At 37.1% G+C, this 18,663-nt stretch overlaps 5 protein-coding genes across 5 annotated transcripts; 2 read left to right on the forward strand and 3 right to left on the reverse strand.

Annotated features, from left to right (window-relative positions):
- Nucleotides 1-9,263: 9,263 nt before the first annotated feature.
- Nucleotides 9,264-10,003, reverse strand: FOIG_13247 (uncharacterized protein; the record flags this gene model as incomplete). The annotated part of the gene is made up of 1 exon (XM_031214397.1): nt 9,264-10,003. The coding sequence occupies exon 1, from the start codon at nt 9,918-9,920 to the stop codon at nt 9,264-9,266; it is 657 nt and encodes a 218-aa protein (XP_031055768.1). The 5' UTR covers nt 9,921-10,003.
- Nucleotides 10,004-10,913: 910 nt separating this feature from the next.
- Nucleotides 10,914-13,128, reverse strand: FOIG_13248 (uncharacterized protein; the record flags this gene model as incomplete). The annotated part of the gene is made up of 8 exons (XM_031214398.1): nt 10,914-11,554; nt 11,607-11,786; nt 11,843-12,019; nt 12,089-12,173; nt 12,226-12,339; nt 12,391-12,646; nt 12,706-12,937; nt 13,002-13,128. 8 exons carry the CDS (start codon nt 13,126-13,128, stop codon nt 10,914-10,916), a joined length of 1,812 nt encoding a protein of 603 aa, XP_031055769.1.
- A 1,125-nt stretch (nt 13,129-14,253) lies between these two features.
- Nucleotides 14,254-14,757, forward strand: FOIG_13249 (uncharacterized protein; the record flags this gene model as incomplete). The annotated part of the gene is made up of 2 exons (XM_031214399.1): nt 14,254-14,369; nt 14,442-14,757. The coding sequence occupies 2 exons, from the start codon at nt 14,254-14,256 to the stop codon at nt 14,755-14,757; spliced, it is 432 nt and encodes a 143-aa protein (XP_031055770.1).
- Nucleotides 14,758-15,121: 364 nt separating this feature from the next.
- On the forward strand, nt 15,122-17,537 carry FOIG_13250 (uncharacterized protein). Its single transcript, XM_031214400.1, has 6 exons — nt 15,122-15,243; nt 15,297-15,434; nt 15,491-16,151; nt 16,207-16,458; nt 16,514-17,234; nt 17,290-17,537. The coding sequence occupies exons 1-6, from the start codon at nt 15,146-15,148 to the stop codon at nt 17,370-17,372; spliced, it is 1,953 nt and encodes a 650-aa protein (XP_031055771.1). The 5' UTR covers nt 15,122-15,145; the 3' UTR covers nt 17,373-17,537.
- Nucleotides 17,431-18,483, reverse strand: FOIG_13251 (uncharacterized protein; the record flags this gene model as incomplete). Its single annotated transcript, XM_031214401.1, has 1 exon — nt 17,431-18,483. The coding sequence occupies one exon, from the start codon at nt 18,481-18,483 to the stop codon at nt 17,431-17,433; it is 1,053 nt and encodes a 350-aa protein (XP_031055772.1).
- Nucleotides 18,484-18,663: the final 180 nt, after the last annotated feature.

Raw genomic sequence — 18,663 nt, forward strand, 5'->3', positions numbered from 1 at the left:
TCTTATCTAGTTTAGATATACATAAGGATGCATTACTTTAAGATCTCTAAGTAAACTATATTCCTAATAATATTAACTAGTCTGCTCTAGGTTTAGGTAATAATTTTCTTAATACTTCTCCTTTATTTAATACTAGTGAAAGTTCTTTAGAAGTCGCTAGGCATTAATAAGGTGTTTTAGTAATTCCTATATATTTTTACTTTCTAGGTAGTTTTTCTATTTAATCAGGTATATTCTTTATCCTTTAATTATATCTATTTTCCTAATTACTTCTGCTTTATAGACTTCTAGTCCTGTGATTTCTTATGGCTTATTGCCTATTTTAACTTATATTATATCTGCTGCTAATTCAAGTAGTAAAACATAAAAGACTAGATAGAGCCTAACTTTCAGTAATAGGTCTAGTTTATAGTTATTTTCTAAGATTTTCTATAGTACTTTATAAGGTCCGATGAATTTATAGTCTAATTTATATATTAGTTAGTCTATTTTGATGTTTTTTATAGCTAGGTAGACCATATCTCCCTCCGAAAAGGTTAGTCCCTTTAACCGTTTTAGGTTATAGTAGTTTTTTATGCGTTTTCTAATAAATTCTAGTTCTATCCGTAGGTATTTATATAGGTCTTTTAGGTCTTTACTTTTAATAATAGCGGCTAGGTTAACTGATTTCTCTTATTATGCATTATAGTATATATTTAGTATAAATCCGAAGTTAATATAAGCTAGTATAAGCTTTATATTTTCGTTATAAGCAGTATTATAAGCAAGTTAGGCTATTAGTAGTTTCTTAACCTAATTATTCTATTCATAGTTAATATAATACTATAAATATTATTTAAGTACTTGATTTATTTATTTGGTTTATTTATCGACTTGTGGTTAAAACGCTGTTATAAGTTAGTGGTTTAATCTAAGTTATGCCATAAGTAATTACTAAAATATTACTGCAAATATAAGTCCTCTATCCAAAAGGATTTCTATAGGTAACCTATATATACTAATAATATATTAATAAAAAACATAAGAGAGTTCTTCTATATCTATTACTTCTCTATAAGGTAGATAGTAAGAGAATTTTATAAGTTAATTAATAATAACTATAATACTATTATAGAAGATTCTAGTTAAGGGTTCTTCTGATAAAGGTAATTTAGTTATAAAGTCCATTATAATTAAATCCTAAGGTTATTATACCACTGGTAATGGTTATAATTATCTATAAGGTTTATATCTCTAGGCCTTTATTCTTATGCAGAGGTTATATTATTTAATAATATCTTCTATATCTTTCTTTTTTAATTTATATCCCTAGTCTTATAGTCATTTTAGTGTTTTCTTAATACCTTGGTATTTATATAGAGGATATAAATAAAATTCGCAAAGGAAGTTATATTCTTCTTCTAATAGGAGTTCTATTCCTTTTATTATTCTAGTAATTATTTTAACTGGTTAAGTAAACTAGTATTCTCCTTTTAAGTTAATTTCTAAGAGTTATTCCTTGGTTTTAATAGTTCCTATATTAAAGTTAGGTTATTAGCTAATAGCATCTGCATATCTATTATTAGTTTCTTTATAATATATTATAGTAAAGTCGAATTTATATAGGTATTCAGCATAGTATAATTATTATTAGTTTAGTTCTTATATTATTATAAAGTATATTATATTCTTATAGTTAGTAAATACTTTTACTAGGTATTTACTTCCTTTAAGGTAATATCTAAATTCTTTAAAGCAGTTAATAATAGCTAGGAATTCTTTATTATAGATAAGATAGTTAAGTTCTATTCTATATATCTTATAAGAATAGAAGGTAATAGGGTATAATATGCCGTTATTATCTTACTGTCCTATTTATCCTCCTAAGGCAAAGTCAGAAGCATTAGTTTTAAGTTTAACTTACTAGTTAGGGTTAAATATAACTAAGACAGGTTTATCTATAATAGCTAATTTAAGCTATTTAAAAGCTTATTATGCCTTATTATTCTATTAGAATTTTTTATCCCTTTTTATAATTTTAGTAAGAAGGATAGTAATTTTACTAAAATCTTTAATAAATCTTTAGTAATAGTTAGTAAATCCTAGGAAGGATTAAGTTTCTTTTATTAATATAGGAGGTTTCTATTTAGTAATTACTGTGATTTTTTATCTATTTATTCTAATTTTATTATATAAGATTTTATATCCTAAGTAGGTTACTTAAGACTAATAGAAGTAACTTTTAGTAGATTTAATAAGTATATTAGCATCTTATAGTGCTTTAAGAACCTTATAAATATATTCTATATGCTCTCCTTTTATATCAGAGAAGATAAGGATATTATCTAGGTAGTAGACTATAAAGATATTAAGGTGCTCTTAAAGTATATTTATAATTATATGTTAAAATACTATAGGTATATTAATTAATCCAAAAGGCATAACTAAATATTTAAATAGTCTGTATTTTATTTAAAAGGCTGTTTTCTATTTATTATCTTCTTTAATTTAAATAAGGTTATAAGTAGATTTAAGATTAAGTGCTATAAACCATTTCTTACTAAATAGGCAGTCCTTAAGTTTAGTAATAAGTAGTAGTAGTATCCTATCTTTTTCTATAATCTTATTAAGTTATTAGTAATCCACTATAAGTCTTAGCTTATTTAAGTTGGGTTTTAATATAAATATAACCAGATATCCTACTGAGGATTTAGATGGTCTAATATATCCTTTTTATAGTATGTTATTTAATTATTCTCTAAGCATATTAAGCTTATCTTAAGATAGGTTATAAATAGGGAAGAATTTTAGGTTTTTTTTATTTTTTAATATAATTTTAATATTATAGTTTATATATTAAGGTAACTTAGTATCTAGTTCTTCTTAAAATAATTTCTTATAGATATAATACTCTAGTAATATATTCTTAAGTTATTTATTAGATTCCTTTGCAATAACCTGTTTTATCTATTTAATATCTTAATCTAATTATTTAAATTATCCTTTAAGAGTTACTATTATTTATCTAATATATTTTATTCTGCCTTAGTAGTATTTATATTATATTCCTTTTAGAATAGGTAATACTTTATTATGCCTATCTTTGCTGCTCTTATTAGTTAAAGTTTAAGATCTTATATTATTATTATCTAAATCGTTTTCTTTATCTAAAGGGTAGTCTTTGCAGTCTACCTAGCTAGTTCTCTAGTTAATTTATATATTATAGTATTATAACTATAGAAATCTAAGTACTAAGTTATATTTCTATACTAAGATAATATTAAAGTTAATACCTTGGTTTTTTCTATTAATAAATACCTTAAGGTAATTAATCTCTCTAGTAATTCTTTTATTATTATAACTATAGGTACCTCCTTCTCTATCCTTTATAGTATAAGGTTCTTTTTTATTTCTCTATAATAGCCTTAGCTTATTAACTATTTTAGGGGAAATAAAATTTATATTAGCTCTGCTATCTATAAGTATATTTAGCTACTTATCCTTAATTCTGACTTTTAATTCTAGGCAGGTTTATTAACTTCCTTTTATAGTTATTCTTAGAGCTTTTTCTAGGAGTTTATTTTCCTCTGCTCTTTTACCTATCTGCTGCTCTATTATAGATAGTATATATCTTTTCCCTATAGGTGGTCTATGCTGTATTTGCTTTTAATACAGTTAATATTATTAGGATATTTATATTAGGTGGCAAGTTATTATTAGTATATAGCTTTTATTTTTCTTACTTTATAATCTAGGATAAGGTCTGCTTTTTCTTCTTTAGTAAGGGATCTTCCTTTTTCTTATTCTAATTCTTCTAAGCTTTCTTATAATTATTATTTATCTAGCTATTAGATAGCATCTTATTCGTCTTAAGATATTTCCTCTTCCTATTATATAATATTTTAATTAATTTAGTCAAGTTCTTAGTTAAGTGCTTTATCTTTAGTAATCTTAACTTCTTATTATATCTTTTACTTCTATTATATAATATATCTAGAGTTCTAGATGTATATTAGAGCTTATTCTTATGTTTTAGTATAAGCCTCTAGTTTTACTACTTGCAATCCTCTGTATTTCTTTATAACTTAATATCTAACTGTATTAATAATTATATATGGTTTTTATTCTTGATGCTTATTGATTTATACTAGGAAGTAATTATTTATTACCTTGTCTTGCTAATGCTATAGGCAGTAGTATTATATATATAATATCTATAATATCTGCTTATAGTTTAGATAATTTAGGTATCTCCTTAGATCTTTTTTAATTTAAATGCGTTCTTCTGGTGTTATAGGATCCTCTAGTATTTCTTTTATATATGCTTAGATATAGATATTGTTATCTTATTCTATAATTACATATTCTCTTATAAGTTTTATATACTTCTGGTATTTATTATTCTAGAAATAGGCTCTATATTCGTTGTATTATAGTATGATTTCTGTGTTCTAGACTATTTTATTTTCCTTGTATTTAATACGTTTAGTATTAAATTCTCTCTAGACTCGGCAAGATTCTAAGTAGTTTAGGTTATTAATATATCAGTTTAGTTATTTTAGGGTAACTTTAATAGAGATTTCGTCTATTATTAAGTAGGTTCTTTGACTATTTTTTATAATACTTAGTTTATTATCTAGGTTAGGGTCGACTTCTTTTCCCTTTTTAACTATAAATATAGATTTTCCTTTGATAGGGTATTATATTTCCGGTTTAGATACTAGTGCCTATTTAAGTTTAACTTCTATATCTTATTTTGCTTTTAGTCTTTATTATTTTTATTATTTACTTTCCTTTCTTCTAAACTTAGGGTTCTCTTATCTTTTTATATTATATACTTTTTTTTTTACTTGTTTTTTGCTTTTGCTTTGCTTATAAATATCTGCTATAAGAGCTATATATCCTAAGATAGGTTATTATTCTAGGTCTAGATATAGGTAGTATTTCTTAAGGGTTTCTTCCTTACTAAGGAATAGATCTTAAATATTAAGGGATAGATTAAAGTTTCTAATATATCTTATAGGTTTAGTTATATTATAGCCGTCTTTGCAGGTTATATTAATAGTTCTAATTATTATTTAGGGTTCCTCGTGCTTCTTAACTATATTAATTTTCTTATTTTCTAGGATTAATTTATACTTTTAGTTAATCTTAATAGGGTTCTTATATTCTAAATTATAATATCCTTTCTTGCCGCAGTTTTAGTAAGTGATTTTAGATTTATCTTTCTTAGTTATTTCAATAGTTATTAGTCCAGAGTTAGTGCCATAAGAAGTATTATTATTTTATTTCTTTCCCTGGTTAGTATTATAGTATAGCTTATTTCCCTGGCATCCTTAGTTATTTTGGTTATAGCGGATTCTTTATTAGAATTACATATTATTAACCTTAACGGCTCTGCTAATATAGTTAACTAGTATCCTTAGTCTAGCTTCCTTATAGAGTTCTACTTAAATTATTTCTTTAAGTTTATTAAAAAAAAGTAATATAAGGGGTTCCTAGTCCTATCTTAGCTTAGTAGCTAATTAGAGAAATTTAGTTTTATACTCTAATGCAGATTTAATTTATTAGAATATTTTAATCTTTCTTTCTACTTGGCTTTTTTTATTAATTAACCTAAATGCTTATTATATAACTTTCTTAAATTTAATATAATTATTATAAATTTAAAAAGTTCTAGGTAGTAGTTTATTTTCTAATATAGTAGTAATTACTTCTAATATAAGTTAGAACTATTAAGCAGTATTACCTTTAAGATATCCTAATGCATATATAACTCTATTATTATTATTAGTAAACTAGTTTAAAAAGTAGCTTATATAGGCTTAGCATTAAGTAAGGAAGGTAGCTAGTCTGGCAGGGTTTCTATTAAATAATTCAGGTATATTAGGTTTAAGAATTTCCCCTAATTCTTTCCTATTTACTATAATAGCAGCAAATTAACGTATTTCCTAAATCGCGTTTTAGTAGTTAGTAACCTGCTATGCCTAGAGTACAGCGGCTTTAGCTAAGGCTTATCTAAGGTTATTTATTTTAGTTATTATATTAGTTATCTGCTAATAGAGCTAGGTAATATTAGAGTTAATATTACTTTTAGAATTATTATCTATATCCTAATTATTATTAATAGGTGCTAGAGCAGCATAAGGTGCAGTGTATTACTATGCAGGGTTAATATAGGCAGCTATTGTATTTATATTACTTAGCGTTATACAGTATGGTCTAAATAAGAGCTATTAATATATAACGGTTAGAGTCTAACTATATTAAACTAAGCTGTGCTAGGTTTATTATTAGTAGATTGCATAGGGTATAATACTAAGCTTATTAGAGTATTATATCTCTTAATAGTAGATTTAATGCGTGTTAGGCTTAATTAATATAAAGAAGTTTTAATTAATAGCTGGTAAGCTAGAATTTATAAAAGTGTAAATAAATATAATCTATATACTTAGATGTGGTTCTATAGGAGCGATGTAGTGTGAGGTTGCCGTTGGTCCTGGAGTGATGCGGTCCTAGAATGCTATCGGTCCTGTAAGTATCGGTCCTTTCCTAATTAGTGGGTTAAGTGGAGAAAATTATAGGGTACATGTGACGTAACCGCTGGGATCATAATACAGAGGGGAGAGATTATATTATAATCTTAGTAGTTATATTATATATATCTTATAAATTTCTCTACTCTGCCTACTAACTAGAAAAGGATTAATACTTATAGGACTAATAGTATTCTAAGATTATATTATTCTAAGACTAATAATAATATTATATTATATTACTTCTATAAAATTATATTTAATATATAAATTACTTTTATTTATACTTCTATAGATTTAAGCTTATTAGCTATTAATAAAACTTCTTTATATTAATTAAGCCTAATATATATTAAATCTACTATTAAGAGATATAATACTTTAATAAGCTTAGTTATATGCCTTATATAATCTGCTAATAATAAACCTAGTATAACTTAGTTTATTTATAATTAGAAATTAATTATTATACTTAAAGTCTAAGCCTAAGCTTATTAGGCTACCTCTTTAATAGGTATTAGAGTTTATAGCTATATATTAAGCTTTAATATTATAACTTCTAGGTTAAAAGAAGTAAGTCTAACTTCTTTAAAACCCCTCTTAATATTTAACTTAGTTATAGTTAATTAAAAGGCAGTATAAAAGGCTAGAAAGAACTTAGTCTTAGAAATATAGGTTATAGACCTTCTAATTAATTACTTTATTTCTTAATTATATGCCTTTTTTAGCAGCCTAAAGTACCTAATATTAAGAGGCTAAAGTAGGTTGTAACGGTTGCACAAGCCGTTAAACCACAGGGCAAAAGATCGGGCCATAATCGCTATGTAAGCAATCATGGGTGTGCTACAGCTACCTTATAGAAGCCTTACAGCGCTGTTACGGGCACGAATCGTAACATAGGTAGGAAGAATAAGATAATATATAAAGTATAATAATATTATTTTCCTTATAATATATCTAAAAGTTAGCTAAATAATAACTTTTATAGCTATTAAGGATTAGAAGATAATAGGCACTAATTAATTAGTTAGTTATATATTAATTAAAGTACTTTAGCTTTTTAAGGCCTATCTTATTATTTATCTAGCTATTTTAGGTTATAGTAATAGCCTAAGTAGCTAAAAGGTTACTTTCTTAGTATTAATTAATAAGATAATATTAGCCTATAATTATAATAAATAAATTAATTACCTGGCCTTTTATATTAATTACTTAAATTATTATAACCTATTCCTGGTTTTTAGGCTAGATTAATTTTAGGTTTTTATATCTTTCTAAGCTAGTAATTATTATATTACTTAATATTATACCTATTATAAAGCTAATCTTATTAAAGTTCTAGATATTATCTAATTAGATATTATATTTTATAATTATATTTTTAATAAGCTTAAATTAATTATAAATAGTAATTAAATCTTTATATTTAACCCTTTAATAATTATATCTCCCTTAAAAATATATCTTAAGCTATAATTACTACTTAATAAAATTAATAGCCTAGCACTTATTAACTAATAATATATTATAATTAATAAGTAGATAATTTACTATTTCTTTAATATTATAATATTAAAAAGGAAATCCTTATAAATCTAAGTTAAAGATATATTAAACTATAACCTATTGCTTTAGATTATTTAATTTCTAATTATTGAAAATATAATTAATATAAGCCTGCCTACCCTAAGATTAGTAATAAAGGGACTAGAAGGGAATATTATAAATCTTTGCAGCTTATTATAAACTTAATTTTAGGTCTGCCTAATAGGCCTAAAGTATAAGATTAATATAAGCCTTAATAGTAGATTGCGATATTTTATTTAATTCAGAATTAATTAATCAGATAGTGATAATATAAGGTAAGTGATTTTTGTCCCGCTCGCTTATCGTGTATGTTATGCATAAGTATTAATCTATTGGACGTAATCTTACTAGCTGGTAGTAGCTGAATGCAAGGGTTGAACAGCGGACAAATCATGAGCCTTTTTCTGCGACAAGACTAGCCATTAACAGTAACATCGGCATTTCCCGTCCGCCACCAGAGCTTCATGAGGGCGAAGTTCGCCGGTCAAGTGCCGCCTGGAAGAACAAGCGCAGCGCCCGATGTGGTCTCTCTAGTACCGGGTCGGAGGACCGTTCCCAGTTGCATCATTACCACGCCATTTGAGTTACTGAAAGCTGAGTGGGCTGGCATCACGCCAAAGTTGGCACTGTTATCGAATGTAATAGCACTTTCCCAATACTTTCAAGATACTCTAGGAAGTGCAGGGTTTCAATGGTATGTGGCAATGGTTTAGACAATAAAATCCGCACTGAATGATAATTCGATATTACCAGAAGAGTCTCGAGCACCAGTCTACTGATCGTCGCAGAAGTCTACTTCTCTATAACTCTACCATTGATAAATACCTCGCGGCCATTTAACTGCTACATACCCCGAGCGAACGTCAATCCAGCAGCCTTCGCCCACCAAGGTCAAAGGCGCCGAGATTAATGCATTGGTTTAGGGACTTTATCATATCTAAGGTAGATCCATAAGCATAAGAGAAACCCCAAGATTTATTATTTGCCGTAAATCTGGTCTAAAAATGGATAAGCTATGGCATATAGTATCATAAACCACATAATAAACAAAGGTACATAAGTCTTTTAACATAGACTTGCAGGGAATTAGGTTAGCGACGTAAAGTCACCCCGGATAATCCATATAACTATATTGTATCCAATCCGGTTCTAGTTCTTTTTCTATACTGACACTTTCGATCCGAATGGCTTAAGAGCCTGCTGACTAGCCTTTCGCGCATCCATCCTTTCAAAGTATGCCGCAACGTTTTGACGCCCAGGGCTGAGGACCCACTGAGCGACTTGCATAACCATCATCTTGAGCAGCCCATAAAAGTGAATATCGGCAGCTGAGAATCGCGATCCACATAGGTATTCCTTGCCTTCAAGCTGATCGTCTAGGAGGTTCAGGAACTGGTTGATAGTGACTTTTTGGACTACACGAGCCTCAGGTGCTGGAATTCGGTTGCCCTTGTAGAAGTCAATAGTATCAGGGTCGTTTCGATACCAGGCTATAACAGGCTGGGCCAGTTCAAGATCCATCCTCCGAAGCCACATCCGGGTCTCAGCCCGCTCAAGCGCCGTGTCACCGAACAGTGACTTTCCTCCCTTGGCGACTTCATCGAGATATTCGCATATCGCGGTGATTTCAGTCAAAACGAAGCCATCGATATCTAAGGCCGGTACTTCGCCTCGGGGATTGACGCTGCGGTATACGAGCCGCCGGTTCTCTAGGTTCATGATATCGATGGTCTGGACATCGAACTCTAGGCCGCCGCGCTCAAGAACAAATAGGCGGACAGCATAGGGATTGGGAGCTTGTGCGTCGTAGAATTTCATGTTTGAGATAAGGATCTGAGGTTGAAAAAGAAAAGAATCAGTAGACTTGCAGGCAGATGGAGATCTGGGGAGAGTTGTTGCGGAGATAACCAAGTGAAGAATTGTGGTTGAGTCCGAGGGCGTTCAGATGTTATATAGTTTTTTTCGGCTACAAAAAATCTCAAGCTCCATAATAGCCATCAAACTCTCCTACAGGAACACCTAAAAACTTTAATAGTTGATGGGGTTAAGGTGCTTACATCCGGTAGTTGGATAAAGTTGGAACTGACGTGCATTAGTGCGACCACCAGTAAATGCTTATGTAACCCGAAAGTCGCTATGATCGACTAATGCATCGTCATGGGCGTATAAACCTTATCGCCGAAAGATACTGGGGCACGAATCCACTGCTGTAGAAAGTTTGCGAAATAGTAACCATCGCCCACTTTAGATGGGTAAACCTCAGGCGGTCTAAGTCTAACTGGCAACCCAACGCGAGATCATCTGCGTGCGCAGTTTCCTTCCACCAATTCCAGTAATATTCCCCATAGTCTTTTCTAGAACGCCACGATAAACTTGCAATCACGATCCAATTCAGGGAGAAAAATTCGTCCAATGCTATTTGCGTCAAGAGGGTCTTGGTAGTGACATTCTCCAGGACTTGCTTCCCTGGCAGTAGTCATTATGTAAAGAGTCCACAAAGACTCTGACCTCCCTCGGCTCGGCAGGTATCTACAACCCGTCCCCGAATCTTTTTACTGAAGGCTAAATGCTCTGTGGGTTCATGTCTGGTCATTACGATGGAGACTTAAGATAATTTCTAAGTCTGTGAATTCATTGGGATCGGTAGGTGAGTTTGAAAAAATCCTTATCTGTAGTGAATACAAACTAAGTATGAGTGATACTCCCAATACCCCTTAAGCTTGTATAAAACGCCATCATGCTAACTAAGATGGATACCTGTAATGCCTTTAGTATTAAGTGTTGCCATTCACACTACTAACTATCCAGTTCTTAAGAATTCAACAGCTTCATTCCCTCTACGAATGACAGCCCAGCAGCCTTCGCCCACCTAGGGTCAATAGCCCCGAGGTGAATATGCGGCGAGTCATCCATATCGGGATCGAACGTCTCCTTAACAAGCCCATCGCCGAGATACAAGAACCGGTTTGCGCCTTTCTTGCCACTGGCCGCATACGTGATGTCATAGTCTTCCCAGCGGACTTTGCTCAAGGCTCTTACAAACTGCAGTGTAATGCCTGGCCAAATCACGTTCACCCGACCTTTCAACGGTCCAGAGTGTGCCTTGTACCAAGCTGGACAGTCCCATGACCACGCACAGCCTTTCAGCCATGTCTGAGCATGTTCGACGAAGTCGTCCATCGCTTCTTGCTTGGGAACCACGCTGATAATGTTGTGCTCCATCTGCAGCTTCTGAATGACTTGGACTACATAGTTTGCGACTGCGTCCATGGGTCCGATGAGAGATCCGTTGGCAGAGGGCCAGTAGGCGCCGGTACTCCCGTGGAAGTAGTTTGGGAACTGTGCTAAAGCGACCGACATGTAGCTGTCTGGACTCTGCTTAAGAAATTTGGATATGCGAAGGCCGTTTGGTCCAATGACTTCAAATCGTGGAATGAGGTCGACATTGAACCCTGGCTTTGGTTAGAATGTCCTCTATGGTAGGCCTTTTTGCAAGAAACTGACCAGTTGCACAGACTACGGCGTCAACCTTTCGTTCAACGCCATCTGTATCGATGACGCCGTCTTCTGTGAGCTTTGCCACGCCTTTGAAGATGACCTCGACGTTTGGCTCTTGGACTGCATTGATGAATGGGTCGCCTGGAGTCACGCGACGGCATCCGGGAACAAATTCGGGAGTAAAGCCTGATGGCGGATTAGTACATAGCAAAGTCAGATGTCCCACAAAACTGTACACTCACCCTGGAGGAGCTTCGGGTCCTTGATCTTAATCTTCATTTGATCGTAAAAGAACTTGATGGCATTCTTCTGGTGATCAGTGCCGCTGTAAAAGATTGGAAAGAGACTGTTAAGCCGCCTTTCGATGCTCTTTCCATGGGCCTGAAGCTTGGAAGGATCCTTCTTGAACTCCTCTCGGTCTCCTGGTGAGTCTTTAAGCATAATCAGTATCCGAACTTTCCTTATTTGAGGCTAACAGTTGTACTTACATTCAGGGCTGAATTCATCACCTGCAAGTCCAGGTGCAAACCAGATTGGAGTGCGGGAGAACACAGTCATCTTGGAAACATGGGGCTGCCAGATGTCAACAACCCTCCAGCGGTAAAAACAAGGAGTAGAGCCTTACCTGCATCTTAGGCACTACCTGCACTGCCGAGGCACCACTGCCAATTACAGAAACGATCTTGTTCTTCCACGCCTCTTCGTCAAATTGCTCATCCCATGCAGCAGTGTGAAGCAACTGGAACATACGTGAGTAAGAACAATCAGCATACCAAGTCTGCAGACTTACCGTTCCCTTGAACTTATCGAGGCCCTCAACTTTGGGCCATTGGTAGACGTGTTGACTTCCGGAGTTGTTCACCAAAATCTCAGCATCTTGGTGATACTCTCGACAGTCGCCACTTGGTAGCTCTTCCCGCACAAAGACGCGCCAGAATCCCTCGGCATGCCATTCGGCCTTCAGAACCCTGGTATGAAACTTGATGTACTTGTCAAGGTCAAACGTGGCGGCGCATTTCTGAAGGTACTTCTGGATGTCTTTACCTCTTTGCTCAGTCAGTATCAGCGTAATTTTGCAGCGACCTGCATGGGCCTTCCAACTTACGGGCTGAGGAATCGAGGCCAATCCGGGTTCGGTGCGAAGCTATACTGATACACGTGAGATGGTACATCGCAGGCAACTCCCGGATATCTGTTGTGGTTCCAGACACCTCCAAGTTCACTACTCTTGTCAAACACGGTGAGTTCAAAGTTCTCGCACTTGACAGATATCCAGTATGCAAGATTGATGCCAAAAAGACCAGCACCTATGTTGATGACCCGAATCTTACGATTGGCTGGCAGAATATATGTCAGCACGAATGGAATGAAGATCACCATAAGAAAATAGCCTGGACTGACATGGGTCACCAAAAGTCTTGTCGGAGATTTTGTAGTCTGGATTATAATTCTGATAGAACTGACTCCACACTTTGGCCTGAGCTAGCCTGTTGGCCAAGTCTTGCGAGTCAGGGATGTCAGGGCTCATGGTTAGTAAAGATAATGATACGTATCGGTTCAAAAGCGTTCTGAGAGTGTTTTAGATGATGCTTTTTGCTTCGACTAAATTGACTTGGAAGCTGTATTATACACATCGATACCTATAGTTTTTAAACTACATATGAATGAAACGCTTGTTGTTAACTTTTGGACGATATGTTGAATGATTTCCATTGTAATCGGTAGTTGAGAAAGCTCGGAACTTCCATCGTTGCACGAGATCAAGAGCGGGTTATCCGAGGAATGAAACTCTAACTTGACGGTTTCTGCTTCGCAACTCTGACTACGAAGACGGTGATTGTTGCTCGGAAATTGTAATGAGACTTTCCGAAACTCGAAACCTAGGTTGGCGAAAATACAGAGCCAAGCAGAGACAGGAGATGAGCCTGGCCGAAAACAAAACGCGTAAGCGCGAGATAGATCATGAAGGATCACGGAGGCTAGCCGAATCCGGACTGACGAAGCTCGGAACTACCGAACTCCATACCCCACATTGCCTACCCCAGACTTGAACCTCGGAGCTTTGTTTTTCGGATCGCGATAATGATAACGCCATAAAATGTAAGGCTATCAAGCGGAGTTTAAACTATTGAGCTCTGATAATACTAGAGAATATAGCATATTTGCTCCCATCACACTTCACACTTACTCAGCCGGATTGTTTTCAAATGTACATTATCTATCAGCCCAAATCATTCATGCTAATTTTGCGTTTACAGGGACCGCAAATTTGTACTCTACGGAGACTATGTCTCGCCATATACAATTACCGCCGCGCATGTATTGCTCGAGAAAGGTCTTACCTGGGAATACAGACATATTGAAATTTTCAAATTTGTGACCCGGGTGCGTGGATCCATCGATTCCACTGGCATGGCTATCCCGCATTATGCTAATCTCCCTACAAGACTCCTGAACACCGAAAATTACATCCCTTCGGCAAAGTGCCAATTTTAGACGTACTGGATGGTCGAGGAGAAACTCACCTCAGAATCTGTGGTATGTGCCGGATCTTCCCCCCCCATGAGAGTCATCCATTTACTGAAGTTGTATAGAAAGCCGCGCAATTGCCCGTTATATCGCTGCCGCGTATTGCAACCAGGGCAACTCGTTGATGCCGGATATCAGCGATGTTGAAGCCGTCGCTTTATTTGAAGAGGCTGCGTCGATGGAAGTATGCTACTTCTCCCCTGTAGCTTGGAAATACTGCGGAGATATCATCGTCAAACCGTAAGTCAACATTGTTGTCGTCTTGCGCACTGATCTATCGTTGATCGCGTTGCTAACTACCGCTTGCAACAGAGTACTGGGTTTTCCCAGGGTAGACAAAAAGACATTGGAGGATATTTGGAATGAGCTCAATGGCGCCATGAAAACCTTGGACGGAATCCTGTCTGGCCGCGAATATCTCGCCGGCGAAAGTTTCACCCTTGTAGATATCTGGACTATGCCTTGGGTTTCGCAGCTCATTGATCTGAAGGAAGCTGACGTCCTCTTCTCCGAGTTGCCGCATCTGCGAGATTGGTGGGAGAGGGTGAGCTTGAGGCCGGCATGGAAGGAAGCCTGTGCATTGATGGACAAGGCGATGGAAGGGATGCGCCCGAATTCAGCAAAGTGAGAGTGGCTGTAGAGATGGTCAATTATGCGTATGGGAGTTCCCCAAATAGTTCAAGAACGGCAATGCTGTTCGAACCGAGTCATTTCACAAATCATCAACGGGGTTGGTTACTGTGACAGAATAACTAGACAGCCCATTAACTGCTTAAAATGTCCAAGTTACTCAAACCATGGTAACCGGGTTTATATATTACAGTTTAGACCAACAAAGCGGCCTTGCTTGTCCATGAATCGACTATGGAACCGTTGGAGCCAATGGAGTCCCGAGGTTATGCTGCGCGGGGTTACCCACGTGACCCAAGGCATGTCCTACTAACTCGCTTCATAATTTCGATGCAACCCCCAACCTAACTCTATTTAACATACCAACTTTATAAGTTAAAAGTGTCATGTCACAGCCGGTTGACACCAGAAACGATGTGTCAGATACCCAGCGATTCACCCGAGGCGGGCGCCGAAAGCGCAACGAGTACGCTCTGGTCGCCTGGTATTTCGTAACTCTCTATCCATACATACATGATGCTAATGCAATGACAACAGTATGCTATGCAAGTCTCGAAAAGTCAAATGTGACGGCCAATGGCCCTGCCAGCGCTGTACCAAGCGTGGCGTGGAGTGTTCCTACCCGCGTCGTGGCAACATACCCAGCATGAGCCCGATACCCACAGAAATGAGCTTGTAAGATTCCACATCAAGTGTCCAGAAAGATATGACCTAATCAATTTATTCTCTAGAGAGATGGGATACTCTCCATCAACTGAGGACGGAGCAACGCCTCGCATATCTGTGACTTCAGGCGGCGCTACCTCGAGCGAAGCATCTCGTCTACCTGCGCGGACCAGTAACAGTCTAAGCGCCTCACTACAAAGTCCTGCAGCTACCGACAGATCTCCTACGGCTCGCCGCTCAAGCTTTGTTGATACTTTCAGCTTAGCCAGATCCTGCCTCGAAACTAACGGTATCGTGGACCAAGCCGAGAAGGACGTCCAGGGTCCAGCGAGCAAACCATGTCTGACATTAGAGCAATCTCTTGCTTCTGCAAGTGATGACTGCTTGGAATCAATCCTGGAGCTGGGTTACGACAAAGCTCGACAGCTGTTCATTACCTTTGCGGAGACCATTTATCCCGTTTACCCGTGTGTTGATCTTCACTCGACAGAACCGGTTTTGGATGCGGTATTCGGACGTTCTGCTCACCACGCGGCACAACTACCTTCTGTTAACCTGAATAAAGTGGATATTATCAAAGCCCTGCTAGGGCTTACTCTCCTTGTTGAAAATGATAGCACAAGCCCTCTCGCACGCCACCTCCAACGCTACGTCGATTGGTCGGTGGAGAAGCTCGTTATGGGCAAAGGCCCAGATCCTGAAGATGTTGTCATGGCTACCTTGATGGTGAGATGGTTACTCTGAACGAACAGCTTCCGACCTAACAGCTTTCTAACAACAGAGCCTGTACTTCTTCCACAAATCTGAACATATGAGGGCGTGGCGACTCATCAGTCTAGCATCGAGAACATGTTTCGAACTTGGTCTTCATCAAGCGCCAGAAGAGGTTCAGAAGACTGTCGAAATCCCTGGTTCATTTTCCCCACGAGAGCTATTCTGCTGTGTATACGTACTAGACAGGACGTTTTCTTTCGCAACGGACCTTCCCCATACCACGAAAGACGAAGACATAGATGAGAAGTGCTTCGATCTTGTAAGTCATTCTGGAACGGATGTCGGTTGGCTGACAGATTTTAATTTCGTAAAAGGGAACTTCCGCGCCCTTCCTAGTCGTAACCATGGAATACACACGTCTAAACTCGGAGATAATCGGACTGCTGAAGCCTTCAACCAAGAGCGTTGCAGAAGGTCGGCAACATAAAGAGTATCTCGATTACAAAGTGCAACGGCTACGCGACCAATTCCGAGACCTCACGGCGGCCGCCCGATCTACACCTTTACCTAGCAAGCCTTGGGATCCTCTTCAGAATGAGGTACTTATGAATGACCTAGAAACCTTTTTAGAAGTACGGATCTGTCACGCTCGAATACTACTACGCAAACCTCTCCTTCACTCATACAAAGGTGATCGAGAGAAGACAGCAGCCGCAGCAGTCTGTATCCAGTGCGCCAAAGCTACCATCTTTCTGTGCTCTGGTGTAATCAATAAGGCGGTCCCGTTAAAGTGTCTTCGAAGCTCATACGAATATTTTACCGTATCGTCACTCGCTATAATCCTGCTGGTCGTTTCTCAGGACCCAGAAACCTATGGACCAGAGAGTAGAGATGCATTTCAAGAAGCGATCAGAATACTTCAGGTATCGAAATGTCGAAACTTTGCATCTGGGAATTTGTGCTTTACATTTGAGCAACTTATCAGGATTGGGGAGCGCCTTCACATGCCTAAAGATAGCAACACGCCACTATTACAAGACTTTGGAGATATCGATATGGGGCAGCTCTTGGTGGATCCTCAATGTGTTGGATCAGGTAAGTTAATGACGACCCAAAGCGTGATAGAGATGGAATACTGAGCGGTAACTAGGCGATCTGCAGACTCTGGATGATAGTATATTCGGGCTATTTGGGATGAACAGAAACTGGCCTGCCAATAATAGCTATATCTGAGATCTATATGGCATAAATCCTATGATCTAGGAGCAAGTATATGCATGGCCAATACAACCTAAAGCGGGTGCTTGATGACAACCTTGGTCAAGCTGACCTTTCCTTCATTCACATCCTTGATAGCCTGTATTCCCTTCTCAGCCCCCTCCACAATCTTGACATTGGGAATTCGAAATTGCGTCCCGTAGTTCTTCGCGGCCCAAACAACCACCCTCTCCAGCCGAGCCTCCCATACGGCATTTGCTTTATTCCCCCCAGGAAACTCGAAGGGGATCGGATTGTCGATTTCCCTAGAAGCAAAAACCATTCTCCATCGTGGTGGCTTACTGAATTGGGGCAGGCAACTGACGAATGTGACGTCTGGTGCTGAGGCAATCGACTCACACTGCTCAATCGTTCCAGGACTGCCTGTCTTGCACACTGTGTCTAGGACATATTTGATGGTGGCGCCGGTTTCCTCGCATGCAGCCCTGACAGCATCAACGACACTTGGGTCTCGATAGTTGAAACACTTTGTTGCGCCAAGCTCAAGCAGCGCCTCATGGTTGGCAGGCGAAGCAGTCGTGAATATCCATTTCACTCCCATAGCCTTTGCGAGCTGTATCGCGGCACTCCCCACGCTGCTCGCACCGCCCCAAACCAATAGGGCGCCATTAGGACTTGGCCCTAGGACGCTTATAGCAGGAAAAGGGATCTCGAAATGATTCAGCAACGCATCTGCAGCTGAGCGCACCATGATACTGAGAGCAGCGGCATCTGGACGAGGGAGTTGAGCGGGCAACTTGGCTGACATCAAGTTTGACTCCACAATGGCAAAGTCTTGATGGCCGCCATGATATCCTGGTTTCGAGCGTCCAGGATGGTTGGATCCAAAGACGACGTCCCCTACTGCGTAGCGACTAGTCCTTCCTGCTTCTATGACGGTGCCGCAGATTTCATAACCGCATACGTTGTTCTTCATGCCAAGATCCTTTGGATGGTTGAGGTCGGCTGGGTTGATGCCTGAGTATTCGACTTTGACTAGGGCTTGGCCATCCTTGGGATGATAGGTTTCTGGTATGTCACGGATAGACAGATTGCAGGAGTCGTCGACAAAGATACATTTGTTCATATTGACTTGTGAGTTCGTGAGCTTCGTTGTTGTTCTGTAGTTTCAATTTTGCCATGGCTGAGAGAACAATTTCTAGATACTACTCCGTGGGTCGTCGAATTTATCCGTAGGTCTAATCGATAATCACGAAACTGCATCGCGTGACGTCCAGAACTGCTAAGCCCCTATTTAAAAAAAACT

This window comes from Fusarium odoratissimum, assembly GCF_000260195.1.
Source record: "Fusarium odoratissimum NRRL 54006 unplaced genomic scaffold supercont1.32, whole genome shotgun sequence".
NCBI classification, from domain to species: domain Eukaryota; kingdom Fungi; phylum Ascomycota; class Sordariomycetes; order Hypocreales; family Nectriaceae; genus Fusarium; species Fusarium odoratissimum.

Coding starts and splice junctions, on each gene's coding strand:
- FOIG_13250 (XM_031214400.1), top strand. CDS start 15,146: ATGTCACAGCCGGTTGACACCAGAAACGATGTGTCAGATACCCAGCGA. Junction 15,435..15,490: donor ATACCCACAGAAATGAGCTT/GTAAGATTCCAC, acceptor TTTATTCTCTAG/AGAGATGGGATACTCTCCAT. Junction 17,235..17,289: donor TCCTCAATGTGTTGGATCAG/GTAAGTTAATGA, acceptor AGCGGTAACTAG/GCGATCTGCAGACTCTGGAT.